Source organism: Ovis canadensis, chromosome 12 (assembly GCF_042477335.2).
Source record: "Ovis canadensis isolate MfBH-ARS-UI-01 breed Bighorn chromosome 12, ARS-UI_OviCan_v2, whole genome shotgun sequence".
In the NCBI taxonomy this organism is placed as follows: Eukaryota; Metazoa; Chordata; class Mammalia; order Artiodactyla; family Bovidae; genus Ovis; species Ovis canadensis.
In genome coordinates this window covers 29,378,478-29,393,138 of record NC_091256.1, presented here as the reverse complement: position 1 = coordinate 29,393,138, position 14,661 = coordinate 29,378,478, and the positions used below count along the sequence as shown (strand labels likewise).

Here is a 14,661-nt window from a genome sequence, read left to right as displayed (position 1 = left end):
ACTGATGGCAATACCCTTGGCACCGCCTCCACTGGGAATGCAGTCATTTGGCCCTGGTGTCCCTCAGGCGCGTGGTTACAAGGCCACCAGCACAGATCCTTAGGAGCCCACTCACAGAAGGTGGGACCACAGTGGTGACATGCCTGGAGCCATCATGGGAGCTGGGGAAGCCCCCCATTCCCCCACCCCCCCACCCCACCCCCCCCCACCCCCCCACCCCCCCACCCCCGCATGTACGTGCCACAAAGCCCATAGCTGCTGAGGCCAGACTGGTGTCAGGTGTGGAAACACCTGCTGGCCTGCTCCCAGAGCCCTTAGAGGCAGCTTGATGAAAGAGGCTATTATGGCAGGCCACACCCACCCCTCCACATGCCCTTTAGCAATGGTACTTTGCTGCTGGGGTGGGCCCGGGCTTTTTCTGCAGTCACACTTTAGCCCCTTCAGGCTGTCTCTGTATAGCCAACCTGTGCTCTCCCTGGGCCTGTCCTGAACCCCGAGTTGCAGGATGCAGCCCCTGCATGTACAGGCAGGTGTGCATTTTGGGCCACGTACTGCAGCAAGATAGCACCAATCCTCTTTGCTGGTCTCTGTCTTCTGCCTGCTCCCACCATAGCCAGAGCACCAGTCAGTATACTCTCTTCCAAGTCTCTGAAGATCGCTTTCTGTCCAGACTGACCTCTTGGCAGTGAAGGGGCTTCCCAGAGCGCAGGAAGTTTCCTCTTCCACAGCTCCTTCTCTGGGACCAGGTCCCATCCAGATTCCTTTTTCCCTTGGTTATATGGAGTTCTTTCTTGAACTTCTGGGTGTATGATATCTACTGGCATCATTCAGTAAGGTATCACGTGAGAATCCATCCACATGTAGATGTATTTCTGATGCATTTGTAGGAGGAGGTGAGACCCAAAGTCCTTTTTATTCCCCCATCTTGATTCTTCCCTCCATAGAATTTGTTTTTAAACGTTCCACAGACTGATACTTCACTTTTGTTTTCAGTTTGACTCTGTGGCTGATGTATCTGATGTGTCAAGCAATGTTACCCTAAAAAGTTACACTATGCACTTTGAGGTACCTCTGTGTGCTGCATAATGCATGATCTCTGCATGGTGTGTCAACTGCATGATGATATTAAATCAGCTCAATCAGAACCCTCAGATGTTTAGAGCGGCTACATTTCTTAATGGCACATTCTAGAACCTAATCCTAGAGTGCTTTTCTTTCTGATGTGTTTTGGGACCTCTTTATTTTGGAGGCTTTGCTACAAGGGGAACAAGGTGAGGTGAGAAGATAGCGAGGGAGGAGTCAAGTTCTGTACATAAATCCAGGAATTTTACAGTGAAATACAAAACTGCTCACTTAGTGACCATGAGAGAAACTGCTCTTTCCTCTGGGGAAGGGAAGTTGTTGAGGAGGCTCTGTGCTGACGGCCCTGAAGAGCTTATCTTGCTACCCCTCAGCCCCACTCTACTGCTTTGCTATGCAGCAGCCCTGTCCACAGGGAAACACAGCCAGTGCCCCAGCCAGTACGTGCGCTCTTGGAGGCACCAAGGACACTGGCTATCTAATGAGACCATTAGCTTATTATCTCACTTTACCAGGAAGTTGTCAGCTACAGTATTCCTGATGTACTCAATTTTGTAGGATATGGGGACAGTGTTCCCTTCATTGACAATGTGTGACACATGATTTTCTATCTTGCTTAAAGCCCATTTTCTTTAGACTTTAGTCACCAACAGCAACTTTCTCTTCAGGGCTTAGCTGATACCAAAATCCCCCAGTCTGGGACACCTGTGAGCATTAGGAGCAGCCGAAGCCTGTCTGTTCTGCGCATCCCAAGTCAGAGTCACGGCAGAGCCTATTCCCAAGGCTCTCTCCACCGGAGTGTCAGTCAACTCCTGGACATTCAAGACAAGAAGGTCTTGATAGATGACTCACTGTGGGAAACCATCATGGGTCATGACAGCGGACTGGTGAGTCATTTCCTAATCTGGAGCCTTTGTTAAACACAAGTATGTTGATAACAGGTGGCACGGTTTCCTGTACCCTGCAGAACGATCATCTCCAGAACACTCACTTCATCCCTCTCACCACTTACCCAATTATTTTGTAATGACATGTTTACCTGCCTGAGTAGTGGGGCAGAAACTGTCTTATTCTTTTGGCACACAATAGAGACTCAAAAAATACGTTCCTATGTAAGTGAAGAGATGAACAGGTTCTACTTCATTAACTTGGGCAGGACATGACTGCAAACACTGGAACATGCCTAAATGAGGCATAAAGTACAAGCTCCTATTTTACTAAAGTAAAAAAAAAATACGTATTTTCCTTCTGATTTATGGTTAGAAGAGAGTCTCTCAATAGAATCTATAGTTTCTCTTCAAAAAACTCAGAAAATCATGATAAATGTAAGAGCGTTGGTATGCATGAACCTCACTTTTCATAATTTCAGCTCAGGGGATACAAAAAGTTAACCTCATCATTATCTAATACTTTTTTGAGTCCCTAGCTCTGGTTCTACATTTGAACTCTCACTCACCTCTCTCTCCCCCTAATTCTCACTTTTCCTTCACTGAAAAGTTGATGATTTTCATGAAGACTTCCTTAACTAATGGCAAGAAATAAACTTTCATGGCTCCAGATTTCAATCACACACACACAAAATAAAATTGATAGTCCTTCTGGTTTGTTAGGATGATGATATATAATAAGGACTTTAAAATCATGGGCCTGTTTGAAGTTGTGATGACTACTGAATTCTATGACTCCATTTCAGATATGACATTTCTATGTCAGGAATAATTATATTAGGTTGAAACAAAGAATTGTTAATTGATCATGTTTGACATACAAAATGGCAGTTTCATATAGTTCAATATATTACACTGAAGGCTAGAGGCATGTGTGCTCTTACCCAAGGACACACATCTCATAGTAATTGTTTCGGAACTGGGGATCTTAAAAGCACTGATTACAGCACCCCCATTCTTCACTATTGTACTGTGCTGACATTTTTGCTTACTTTTGACCATACTAGTAATAGACAGCATGCAAAGCAATTCAGTGAAAGCTTTTTAAGATATCCATATGTGGCAAATTATCTGTTCCGTATAACATAATCCGTATTCCTAGCCCTATTCAATTAAAAAAAAAAATACAGGAAGATCGGATACAAATGAAGCACAACAGCTTGCATTCTGGCTCTTCTGCTTAAATTCTGAACTGAATCATATGTAACCTCCCCACTTTCGGATGAGAAAACTGAGGCTTACACTGTGCCATGTCTTAACCTTTTAATGCTCAAAAGATATACATTTTGTATAACACTGTTGCCAACAAATATCCTAACCAGTGATGATTGGTGTCTTTTCAGTATGTGGATGAAGAGGACCTGATGAATGCCATCAAGGGTTTCAGCTCTGTGACTAAGGAACACACCACATTCACCGACACCCACCTGTGAAGGATGGAAACCTGTAAGACATTAGCTGGATGCAGGCCCCACAGCCCATCCCCACTGGGTTATCAGATATCATAAATGCTAAAAAGCTATTGCTTGTTACCTTTAAAGATGAGTGTTACGAGGGGTTTCTGAAATTTTATGTCCATGTGAAAATGCTTATTTTGCTTTCCTTATTTTGAGGCCACTAAGCATGTAACTGTCACTTGGCTATGTTTGGCAGTGACACTGCTATTTAAATGAATCAGTGGCGATTTCAGGTTGGCCCCCAGTTGCTACAGGTAAGTTACTAACTTAAAAGCTAAGGGGTTCTTTTGAGAGGATGTCATTGCGGCTGCTTTGAGCAGCAAAGTACTGTTTCTGTTCTTAGCCCCGTGTTCATGGAAGTTGAAACAAACCTGTGAGGAACCATTCTAGTAACAGCTGCGAAATCAAATCCCAATGTCAGATCAAGCCGAAACACTCAGAGAAAAACAAACTCTGCATTGAGGCTACACATTTGACTGTGTAGGTTTCTATTTGATTTTGATGTTTAGGGTAAGTATTTACCAAACCACATAAATTTATAAATGTCTGTTCTTATATGTATGAATCTTCTAAAAATCTAAGGAACAAGCAGCTAACATATATTTCAGAGAGAAAAATGAACTGTTTTGATATTTTACATAGTTTATAGAATTCTGTCAATTCACTGAATACCCAGGAATACCTTCACCTTGGCACATTCTATATGGAAACTACTGTTTTATTTGCATTTTTAACTAGCCTACGTAGAATTAAAGAAAAAAATTTATGTTCCTTCCAGCTTTGAAAATTTTAAAAATAACACATACATAAATATAGGAATATACATGTTCCATATATCTGTCTTATATTCCTTCATTTCAGAGAACTACTAGAATCATTAAAAGCAGAAATTGGTACTTTAACTGTTAAAGTGACTCATGACCAAATTTCCATGAGTCAAAAAGTTTTTCTTATTTACTCTATTGGGATTAGAAAGTTATTGGTAAGTCCTACCTCAAGAAACACTTTCCTCCCCAAGTAAACATAAAATGAAAGGTATTTATTCTTCACAGAAAACAATGTAAGAAAACCTCTTCTTCATTCTTAAAGGTCTTAATGATTCTGGGAAATTAGAGTCTGTATGTCTCAAACACAATTGTTGGACATATTTTGTGAATTACATTCAGAGATAAGTAGATTTCCCCAAAGCTGAGCTGGCAAAACTTGGAGCACAAGGAATAACTTTGCTTATTCTGCCTGAAAATGAGGAATCACACTAACTGTCCAGCAGTCAAAGAAAGACCATGGACTTTGAGGGCACTGAGACTTTATCCAAATTTGCGGAAGAGCAGCTCCTCAGAATGACCAACTACTGGACAAGCCTTGCCAACACTAAGTGTCAAAAGAGCAGACCAGTGTTAAGCCCAAGTTCTGCCCCCTCGTTAGAACTGCTACAAACGAATCCATGAATTCATTAGCTGACTCGTTCACATTTTGATCCCCACAAGCCTGCGTGGCTTCCACCCACGCCACCCCCGCAACACTCAGAACCTGACATATCGATTTCAGAGAAGCACGCGATGTTGTCTTCCTGCTTTAGGCGGTACTATGTGCCAAGCCTCCATTCAACAGACTCACCCCTAGATATTCTGATTCAGCTGGTCTGGGGTGGCACTGAGGTGTCAGTACTTCTAAAAGCCTCCAGATGTTCCTAATGTGGAGAACCGTTTTGTAAAGAACCTTTCGAATACATGCTGTGCACTGGGACTCTGGTCCTCGCCCATTTCTCCTTTACAGAACTTCTCCTTTACAGAGACGACAGCAGACAGCTCTCTGTAAACCTCTTGACTCTGGTCCCACCACATACTCAGCTTCAATTTTAAGCTCTGCTTTGTTGAGAACACACAGCTATGCTTGTATAAGCTCAACCAAGAACTGCACTTATCGATAATCTACTGTCATTTCTACCTGAATGTGAAATCTGTATTGGTCCCTTATGCTGATCTAAAAATCATGTTGGCATCAATATAATTCAACCTGAACGACCTGTAAATAACACATAGTCCAGGTGGAATAATTCAGTGAGTAGGAACTTAATTATGTCACACGTGAATAGTAGTTTATTTCCAATGCACAGATATCCTGTAAATTAATCGAAAGGTGGTTTGCTTAATAAATACTTAACTGTGAACCAAGTTTGATTTAATATATTTATGAAAAACTACTCTTAACAGCTCTGGGTTGTATTTACAGTTTACACATAATGATAAAGGTGAGCCCATTTAAGAAAACAGGATATTATGAATAATCGATGTACATTAGAATCAATGTAACACATTTTGTAAGACATGAGTCCCAACTGGCAGAGATACATATTTAGCAGATAACCTCAGGTGGCTCTGATATGTAAGCCTGGATGAGAAAGCCAGGAAAAGACCACAGGCTGCAGAGACAGACGTGGGTTCATGAGGTGGCTCAGTAGCTAAGGAGCTTTGTGGTGAAGCTATTGATCCTCAGAGGGCCTTGGTAATCTCATCTTGAAAGAGGATAACAATATTTATCTAGTTGACATGAAAATACTTATTTCATAATTACTGGGAAAACTTGACACCATGAGAACTATAATTCTGTTGTTTTTCATCTGTCACACAAAATATATACATAGATTCATTTTTTTCCTCCACATTTGTGTGTTTTGCAGTTTTTTTCTTGTAGCTGATTTCTAATCTCATAGCATTGAGGGTGGGAAAGATTCTTGATTAGGATTTCAATTTTCTTAAATTTACCGAGGCTTGATTTGTGATCCAAGATGTGATCTATTGTGGAGAATGTTCTGTGTGCACTTGAGAAGAAAGTGTATTCTCCTGCTTACGGATAGAATATCCTATAAATATCAATTAAGCCTATCTAAGCTATCATGTCATTCAAGGCCTGTCTCCTTACTAATTTTCTGTCTGGATAGACGATCTGCCCATTTAGGTAAGTGGGGTGTTCAAGCCCTCCCAGTATTATTGTGTTACTGTCCATTTCTCCTTTTATGTCTATTAATATTTGCTCTGTATTTTGAAGTCTGCCTTTACCAGTGAGCTTTCCCATTGGTAATTTTGTTTCTAGTGTTTTGGGCTTTTCCACTTCCTTTGGCTTTTGCTGTAGAGCTGGTTTGATGGTACTCAATTCTTAGCTTTTGCTTGTGTATAAAGCTTTCTATTTCTCTGTCAAATCTGAACAAGAGCCTTGCCAGGTAGAGTATTCTTGGTTGTAGGTGTCTCCCTTTCATCACTTTAAATATATCATGCCTTCTGGCTTGCAGTGTTTCTGCTGAAAAGTCAGCTGACAGTCTTAGGGGATTCCCATGTATGTTATTTGTTGCTCTTCCCCTTGTTGCTTTTAATTTCTTTTTGTCTTTTTTTTTGGTCAATCTGAGTACTGTGTGTCTCAGTGTGTTCCTCCTTGGGCTTATCCTGTATGGGACTCTCTGTGCTGGGTGACTATTTCCTTTCCTGTGTTTCAGCTATTACCACTTCAGATATTTTCTCAGGCCCTTTCTCTCCCTCTTTTCCTTCTGTGACCCCCCTATAATGCAAACATTGGTGCATTTAACGTTTCCCAGGGGTTTCTTCCATTCTTTGTCTCATTTATTCTGCTACTGACTCCTTCTAGTGTATTTTTCAATTACTGTTCATCTGTTTGCACTTTAGATCTTCTAGCTCTTCATTAAAATTCTTCTGTGTCTTTATTCTTTCTCCAGGTTCTTGGATCCTCTTTACGGTGATTACTCTTCACTCTCTCAGATAGGTTGGTTATCTCCACTTAGCTATTCTATGGGAGTTTTACCTTGTTCCTTTGTCTGGGACATATTCCTCTGCTGTCTCATCGTTTACATTTCTGTTTGTACTTTTATGTGTACAGGAGCTTAGTTATGCTTCTCCATCTTAGAGAAGGGGCCCTCTGTAGGGGATGTCCTTTGTGTCCCAGCAGAGGATCAGGGACCAGTTGGTCCCAGCGTAGACTGATCCGTGTTATAAACTCAGTTCTGTAGAACTGTACTTTCCTTGCTTCTGGCATCTGCGCCCTGGTGGGTGAGGCTAGTCTAAGGGCTCTGTGTAGGTTTTCTGGGTGGGAGGGGCTCGTGCCTCCTCACTCGTGTGTGCAGCAGGGTCTTGGCCCTTTGGTGGGCCAAGCTCTGTCAAGGGATGTGTCTAGGGGCAGCTGAGAGTCAAGAAGTCTAGGCAGCCTGTCTGCTGATGGACAGGGCCATTTCCTACCCCTCTGGCTGGCCTGAGGCGTCCAGCATTGGAGCTTACAGGCTGTTGGGTGGGGTCTCAGTGCCAAGGACTCAAAATGTCTGACTCCACCCAGCATTCACATAGGTCTCCACTGTATCAGCCACCAGCTTTTATGATGCCAGATACCCACAGCTGCCCCCACCTCCCAAGGAGACCCTCCAAGACCAGGAAGTAGGTCTGGCCCAGGTTTGTGTGGAATCTCAGCTTTCACCCTGAGCACCTGTGTGTGTCCTCCGAGGGTGGAGGCTGTTTCCCCCATCCTGGGGGCACAGGGGAGGCTCCTGCAGTTAAGCCCTGCTGGCCTGTAAACCCCAATGCTCTGGAGGCTCCACCTCCCAAAGACTGACCCCTGCTCTGGGGAGCCTGGCATGGGGCTCAGCTTCCACTCCTGTGGGAGAAGTTCTGTGATTTAATTATTGTCCAGTCTGTGGGTTGTCCAGCTGGGTGGCATGGGATCTGATTACCCCGTGAGTGCACCTGTCCTTTCGCCTCCTGATTTCGTCTTCATGTCTCTGGATATAGACTTTTTTTGGTGTGCTCAAGAGAGGAGAATGAGTCCTACTCCAGCACCTTGGCTGAAAAATCTCTGTTCATGGTTCTGTAAGCCTGGCATCAAGGTGCCATGGAGGTTGGTTTCTGATGAGAGCTCTTTTGTAGATGGCCATCTTCTCTCGAGTTCTCATGTGGCCTTTTTTCTGAAATCTTATTCTTCCTTACAACAATGGACAGTGTTCTTGTTCTCCTAAGAAGTGAAAGAAGTTCACACAGCGCAGGTGGTTCTGGAGGTTTTCCTTTTTGGACTCAAAAACCCCAATAAAGAAACTATCCCTGCTATGCCTAAGATTTTTCATTATAATCTGCTGAAGTTTACAAAGTTAAGTGCCAGAATAGACTCAAATTTCTGCTGTACCATCAAGGTTCAAGCTCTTTTTACGGGAAAGAAAAACAATCTGACTGTAATGCAAATATTTATAGAATAACTATAGTGAGTTGCCGCTGCAGTTTTTTGTTTTTGTTTTTGTTTTTTTCCAGAATTACACTAAAATCCCATAAAGAGCCCTTTTACTCTTGGAAAAGACTGGGTAAATATTTAATTTTTAGTTTTCTTACTTGCCCACCCAACTTCTTACATGAGTATAATAATGAGAAAAAGGGGTTTAAGAGATAAATACAATCCTTGGTAATACTGAAGTTATGCTTTGTGTAACCTTTTCCTTGACGATACAAGTTAGTTTTCATACATAGAAGGTCCTCCCTCTTTCCTTTATTATAGGAGAAAGCAAAGCATGAACAAAACCTAAGTACACTTGAAACAGGATTACTATTCCTTAAGTAACCAAAAACACCTCATCATTTTTATTTGCCTTACTTGACAAATAAATACAAGAAAGTGTCTATGAAACCACTGGCAATATAATAAACTTTAAAGAATTTACTTTGACTTGACCCACTTATATTTTTCAGAATGGGAATATATGCATTATTCACCAATAAATGCTTAATGCTTTCAATTTACAATTACCTTACTTGCAGAAATTTGGAAACCATTCTAATTAAAGTACAAAAGATTTCTTTGTTCTTATATTTAAAATAAAATTTCTATAGCAGCCAAAACCTTTAACCAAAAATTCAAAGTGCAGTCTCTTAAGTTTAACAAAATGGCCACATTCTAATTTAATGATCTTCATTATTAACACAAGAAAAAAATATGGTGGTTCCTCAAACAAGGCGAACTAGTAACTGATAGTTTTCTTTTCTGGGCACTCAAAACTGTCTTTATTTCATCTGTTCAAACAGTTGCTCCAACTTTGAAGAAAGTTTTTAAATGGATTTTTGACATTTAATATTGGTGATACTTGCTAAGACTTAAGTACTCCAACAATGAGAATCAGGAAATGACCACAATTAAAATTATCCCAAAGGACTTAGTACTACACAGAGCAATCTGGTATTCAATAGTGTTTTTGAATTACATATTTTTCCACAAACATAGCACCTCATTAAATACCTGGTAAACCACTCTGCAGTCACAGTAAGGGTTGGGAGATTAAGTTCCAAAGAGAATTATGGAATTCGTTAAACATAACATTGCAAGACAAAGCTCAGGCAAAATCAGCATAAGGAATGCAGTCTGTTGATTCTCACACTCTAAATGGATGGTCATCTATAATGGGCACCATCTTATTGAGACATGGTATTAATACTATGCTTCCAAAATCCAGAGTAGATAAACATGGAAATGGACACCTTCTTTACAAATGATCTATTAAATGTGCCTGTAAAACTAAAAAAAATTTTCCAAAAGATCAGATGAGATATGGTTATTTTATCTCCTTAACCCATGTAATTCTGTCAAAAAGATACTAAATGAAGTCCAATCTTAATTTGTAAAGTTTTGGTGTAAAAGCTAATTGAAATCCAGTAGAGTTTAACTCTCTTCTGAATAACGGAACTACTACTCACTCTGCTGAGTTGTCACAAGCTGTACTCTTGACCTGAAGAGTCACTTTTTTTGTGCCGAGGAGAGGGAGCAGTCTTTGTAGGAGACGGGGATGCAGTACCAGGTGAGTCAGTTCCTCCATCAGACGTACTTGGTGAAGATGCCAAGTGAGGGACTTTCTTTCTTCCGAGGAATCCGCCTCCTTCAAATCCTCCTTTCTTCCGTGACTCCACTTTATTTTCATTTTCATCTTCTGATAACCTTTTCTTGGATTCCAGAAAACCTTCGGCTAGTCTATGAACTTCCACTACACTATCTGATTCTCTCAAGCTTTTAACTTCTGTTCCAGGAGACTTCCTCTCAGACACATTACATTCCCCTGCTGCCCTCTTAACTTCAGCTTGTATTGGACCCAAGTTACCATTTTCAGGGACAGCTCTTTCTATGTTTCTGTTCAAGTTCACAGTCTGGAAGTCCCTATAACTGTGAAAGCTCTCAGTCCTCCTTGCTCTTGCTAACAAAGGGCTTTCTCGGTAAGGCCTAATGGAACCATAAGTAGCTGCTTCGTGGATGGTTTCATGGTGCTGGAGTTGAAGACTGAAATACAAAAGTCACATGTCTTCTTGGGAATTTTCAGGGGCACATCTAATTAATTAAACTACCAGTTAAAATGTAAATATATATAAAGAATATTATAGTTAGACATAAAAATGTATCTTAGCATGTTATACAAAAATATATCTTAAGTACTCTATATACTATGTGCATAAAATTAACAATGCAAATACCATACATATATTCACAATGAAGCTAGATTCCTGAATAGCTGAAAAAAGCTAGGGGGAAAACACCTTTAAAATCAATGTGGAACTAATATAGTTTCAGTATGTGGCCCTTAGTTCACATTTTGGAATCTTTCAAAAATATGCTTAACTAAAAGCATACATGTCATTGTATTAAAAGTACATACTGTTTAAGACTAAAGGTGTAATCATTTTGGTTAATATGTCCCTGAGACAATAGGAACAAAAGTTCCACATAGCATCTAAGGGGACATGTGATTTTTTCCAATTTCCTTTGTATGAATTCTTGATCACGTTAACAGACATCTAAATTGGCAGTAATTCACAAATAAGTCAAAGGGCGAAAGATATTTTTCTATGAAAGGAAACATGCATGTAGATGAGAAATTTAGTAAAAATTTTTTTTAAAAAATTGAATAGTGACAAAGTATGAATTTAAAATCTACTTTGAAAAATTTGGCTTTCAAAGGTTATGTGATTACAGTATTTTAGTCAATTTTCCAAAAAGCAATCAATTCAGTGCATGAACCTACCTAGAATTTGATTCGCGAAGACGGCTATGCTGAACTACAGAAGTTGCTGGACTGATATTAGGAGTAGCGCAGCGAGATGTGCTCAGGTCACACTGATCCAGTAATTTGAGTAGTTCTTCTTCAGTTGGACCACCTACATCTTAGGAAAACATACATCACTGTAGTCATTTGCATCAAAAGCCGACCCTGTGACGAACACTGTTCCTTAAGGAACCTACCCTTATCCTCACTTTTGTTGACCATATCCATGGCAGTGGTCAGATCCCACATCTGAATGCTGCCGTTTGTGTGGCCTGTGAACAAGTACCGCCTTGGCCTTGAGCCCATCCTGCTGGAACCCTCACATTCTCTTACTGTAAATGAGGATATTGTAGTACAGTCAACAGCTTGGATTTCACAGATTCTGCAAAACATATTGTTAACTATGTTAACTATGGAGAACAAATCACATTTTATAATTCAGACTTTTGAAATTAATTGCCTCTTTGCAAAGTTATAGTCAAATATCCCACATATATAAAACAGATTTAAAGGGATCAAAGAAAGTCAGTAAAATTCAAGGCTTGTTTCTTTGAACCTAGAGAAAAGGCTCTTATAAAACATTAAGTAATTGAAATAAGACAAATCAATCTTAAAAGAAAATTTAAAAGAGCCTCGATGAGAATTAAGCAATTATTCAAAAGGAAGTTACTAAACTAAAAAGGCATAAAGAAACAAAGCAAGTAGGCATGATACTAGAAAAACAATCTTGAAATCATTTAACATTTCTGTGAAAATTTTAAAAATCTAAAACCAGAAATGTACAGCTATATGGGGATGTCTAAACAGTATCCTCCAATAGATTAATAGTTAGTTATTAAAATGCTTTGAAGTTATTTTCATTAATTTTTCTTCATAAAAGATAAATAGTAATCCACATTTGACAAATGAGAGGACAAGTAAATAATGTCAGTAAATGATGTGCCAAAGTCATAGAAAGGTTAACAAAATTGTACTCGATTGAAATATTTATCCCAGCCCATTTTAAAAAGAGAAAAAAAGATTAAGAACAATTAATACCAGGCAAATGCAAGGTGAGAAAATGAAGAGGAAACACAATTCATAAGAGAGACACAGGCACAGAATATGAAGCTTAGTTGAGCTTCCCAGCAAGCAGGGAAAGGGAGAGTGAGGGGGAGAGTTGATTCCTGCAGTGCCCACAGAGTGATAGAAGCTATCTCAGTCTCATTCCCAACCTCAAGGGAAAAGCTTGTGAGTGTGAAGTTTGTATAATTACTTTTGCAGATATTATTCATCAGGTTAAAGAATGTTCCTTTATTAAGTGCTAGGATTCTTTTTTTAAAAAAATCAAATGGTTGCTAAACTGTCAAATGTTTTTTTCTGTGTTTATCATGATCATTTTTCAATATTATGTATGAACTGACAAAATATTTTTTAAAATCTTGATTCCTGTTTAGAACCACTACAGTCAGCTCTCCATGATGTGGAACTCACACAGATAGAGGGCTGAGTGCATGTATCATTTTATATACGGGACTTGAGTGTGGTGGGATTTTGCTTTCTGCCTGCAGGGGGAGGTTCTGGACACAGAGGGCCCACTGTCAATGGAATTAAGAAAACAGGGACAGTCACATGCAGTCAGTGAAATCAGCGCACACCTTCACACCATGCAAAAATAAACTCAAGTGGCTTAGACAATGTAAAATACACGATACCATAAAACTAGAAGAGAACGCAGGCCAAACATTCTGACAAATTATACAGACATCTAATAAAATGTTTTTTGATGTCAGTTGCCCAAGACAATAGATATAAAAAGAAACAAACTGGATCTAATCAAACTTACAAGCCTTTGTACAGCAAAAGAAACTATAAACAAAACGGAAACAAAATCTACAGACTGAGAATAAATATTTGCAAGTGATTTGACCCACAAGAGCTTAATTTCCAGAATATACAAACAGCTCATAAAACTTAAAAAAAACCAACCCAATCAAAAAGCAGGAATACGTAAATAAAGCATTTCTCCAAAGACATACAGGTGGCCAACAGGCGCATGGAAAGATGCTCATTATTGCTGCTTATTAGAGAAATGCAAATCAAAACTACAATGAGGTACCAGCTCACACAGGTTAGAATCGCCATCATTAAAAATATCTACCAATAACAAAAGGCTGGAGAGGGTGTGGAGAAACGAGAACCTTCAAGCACTGTTGGCAGGAATGTAAATTGGTAAAGCCAGTATGGAGAACAGTATGGCAACTACAACAAGAATTGCCATAGGATCCAGCAATCCCACTCCTGGGCATATATATCCAGACAAAACTATAATTCAAAAAGATACATGCACCCCTACATACACAGCCACACTGTTTACAATAGTCAAGACACGGAAATAACCTAAATATCCAGTGACAGATCGATGGATAAAGAAGATAATGTAGTTATACACAATGAGCTATTACTCAGCCTTAAGAAAGAATGAAATGATGTCTTCTGCAGCAACAGGGATAGACCTAGAGATTTTCATACTAAGGGAAGTCAGAGAAAAACAAATACCACATGATATCACTTACATGTAGAAATCTAAAATATGACACAAATGAACTTATTTATGAAATAGAAACAGACTTGCAGATGGAGAATAGACTTGTGGTTGCCAAAGGAGAGGATGGATGGATGGTTAGTTTGAGCCTAGTAGACGCAAACTGTGTCTATTAGTCGCTCAGTGGTGTCTGACTCTTTGCAACCCCATGGACTGTAGTCCACCAGGCTCCTCTGTCCATGAGATTTTCTAGGCAACAATAGTAGAGTAGGGTGCCATTAACTACAGGGAACTATATACAAAATCCTGTGACAAACCATAGTAGTAAAGAATATGAAAAAGTTGTGTGTGTGTGTATGTATAAAAAACAATCACTTTGCTGTAGAATAGAAATAAATACAGCAGTGTAAAGCAATCGTATTTCAAAAAAATAAAATTTTTAAAAAGTACAGAAAGCCTAAATGTGTGAAAATAAACATATGATTTGGCTCTTTTAATTTTTCCTATAGGATAGAGTCCTTAGAATTACTTCCTCCTCTAAAAGATTTTACAGGTTCTTCTCCCTGCTCACTTTTACCACAGTCAAATTAC

The 14,661-nt window shown here is 39.6% G+C and overlaps 2 protein-coding genes across 9 annotated transcripts in view; one reads left to right on the top strand and one right to left on the bottom strand.

Moving 5' to 3' along the window:
- USH2A (usherin) overlaps positions 1 to 3,531 on the top strand; it is a 939,490-nt gene extending 935,959 nt beyond the window's left edge. Inside the window, exons 70-71 of the mRNA XM_069544562.1 lie at positions 1,749 to 1,967; positions 3,371 to 3,531. Of these exons, the coding sequence (XP_069400663.1) occupies positions 1,749 to 1,967; positions 3,371 to 3,460 (309 nt within the window). The 3' untranslated portion in view covers positions 3,461 to 3,531. The remainder of the gene's footprint in view (positions 1 to 1,748; positions 1,968 to 3,370) is intronic.
- KCTD3 (potassium channel tetramerization domain containing 3) overlaps positions 3,276 to 14,661 on the bottom strand; it is a 70,839-nt gene continuing 59,453 nt past the window's right edge. For 3 of the 8 annotated variants that reach the window (XM_069544567.1, XM_069544568.1, XM_069544571.1), the window contains 3 exons: positions 11,744 to 11,928; positions 11,526 to 11,658; positions 6,855 to 10,786 (listed from right to left, as the gene is read on the bottom strand). In XM_069544567.1, the coding sequence (XP_069400668.1) occupies positions 10,225 to 10,786; positions 11,526 to 11,658; positions 11,744 to 11,928 (880 nt within the window). In that variant the 3' untranslated portion in view covers positions 6,855 to 10,224. Of the gene's footprint in view, positions 3,455 to 6,854; positions 10,787 to 11,525; positions 11,665 to 11,743; positions 11,929 to 14,661 lie in introns of those variants that run through there. The other 5 variants (XM_069544563.1, XM_069544565.1, XM_069544570.1 and 2 more) reach the window with 2 other exon arrangements.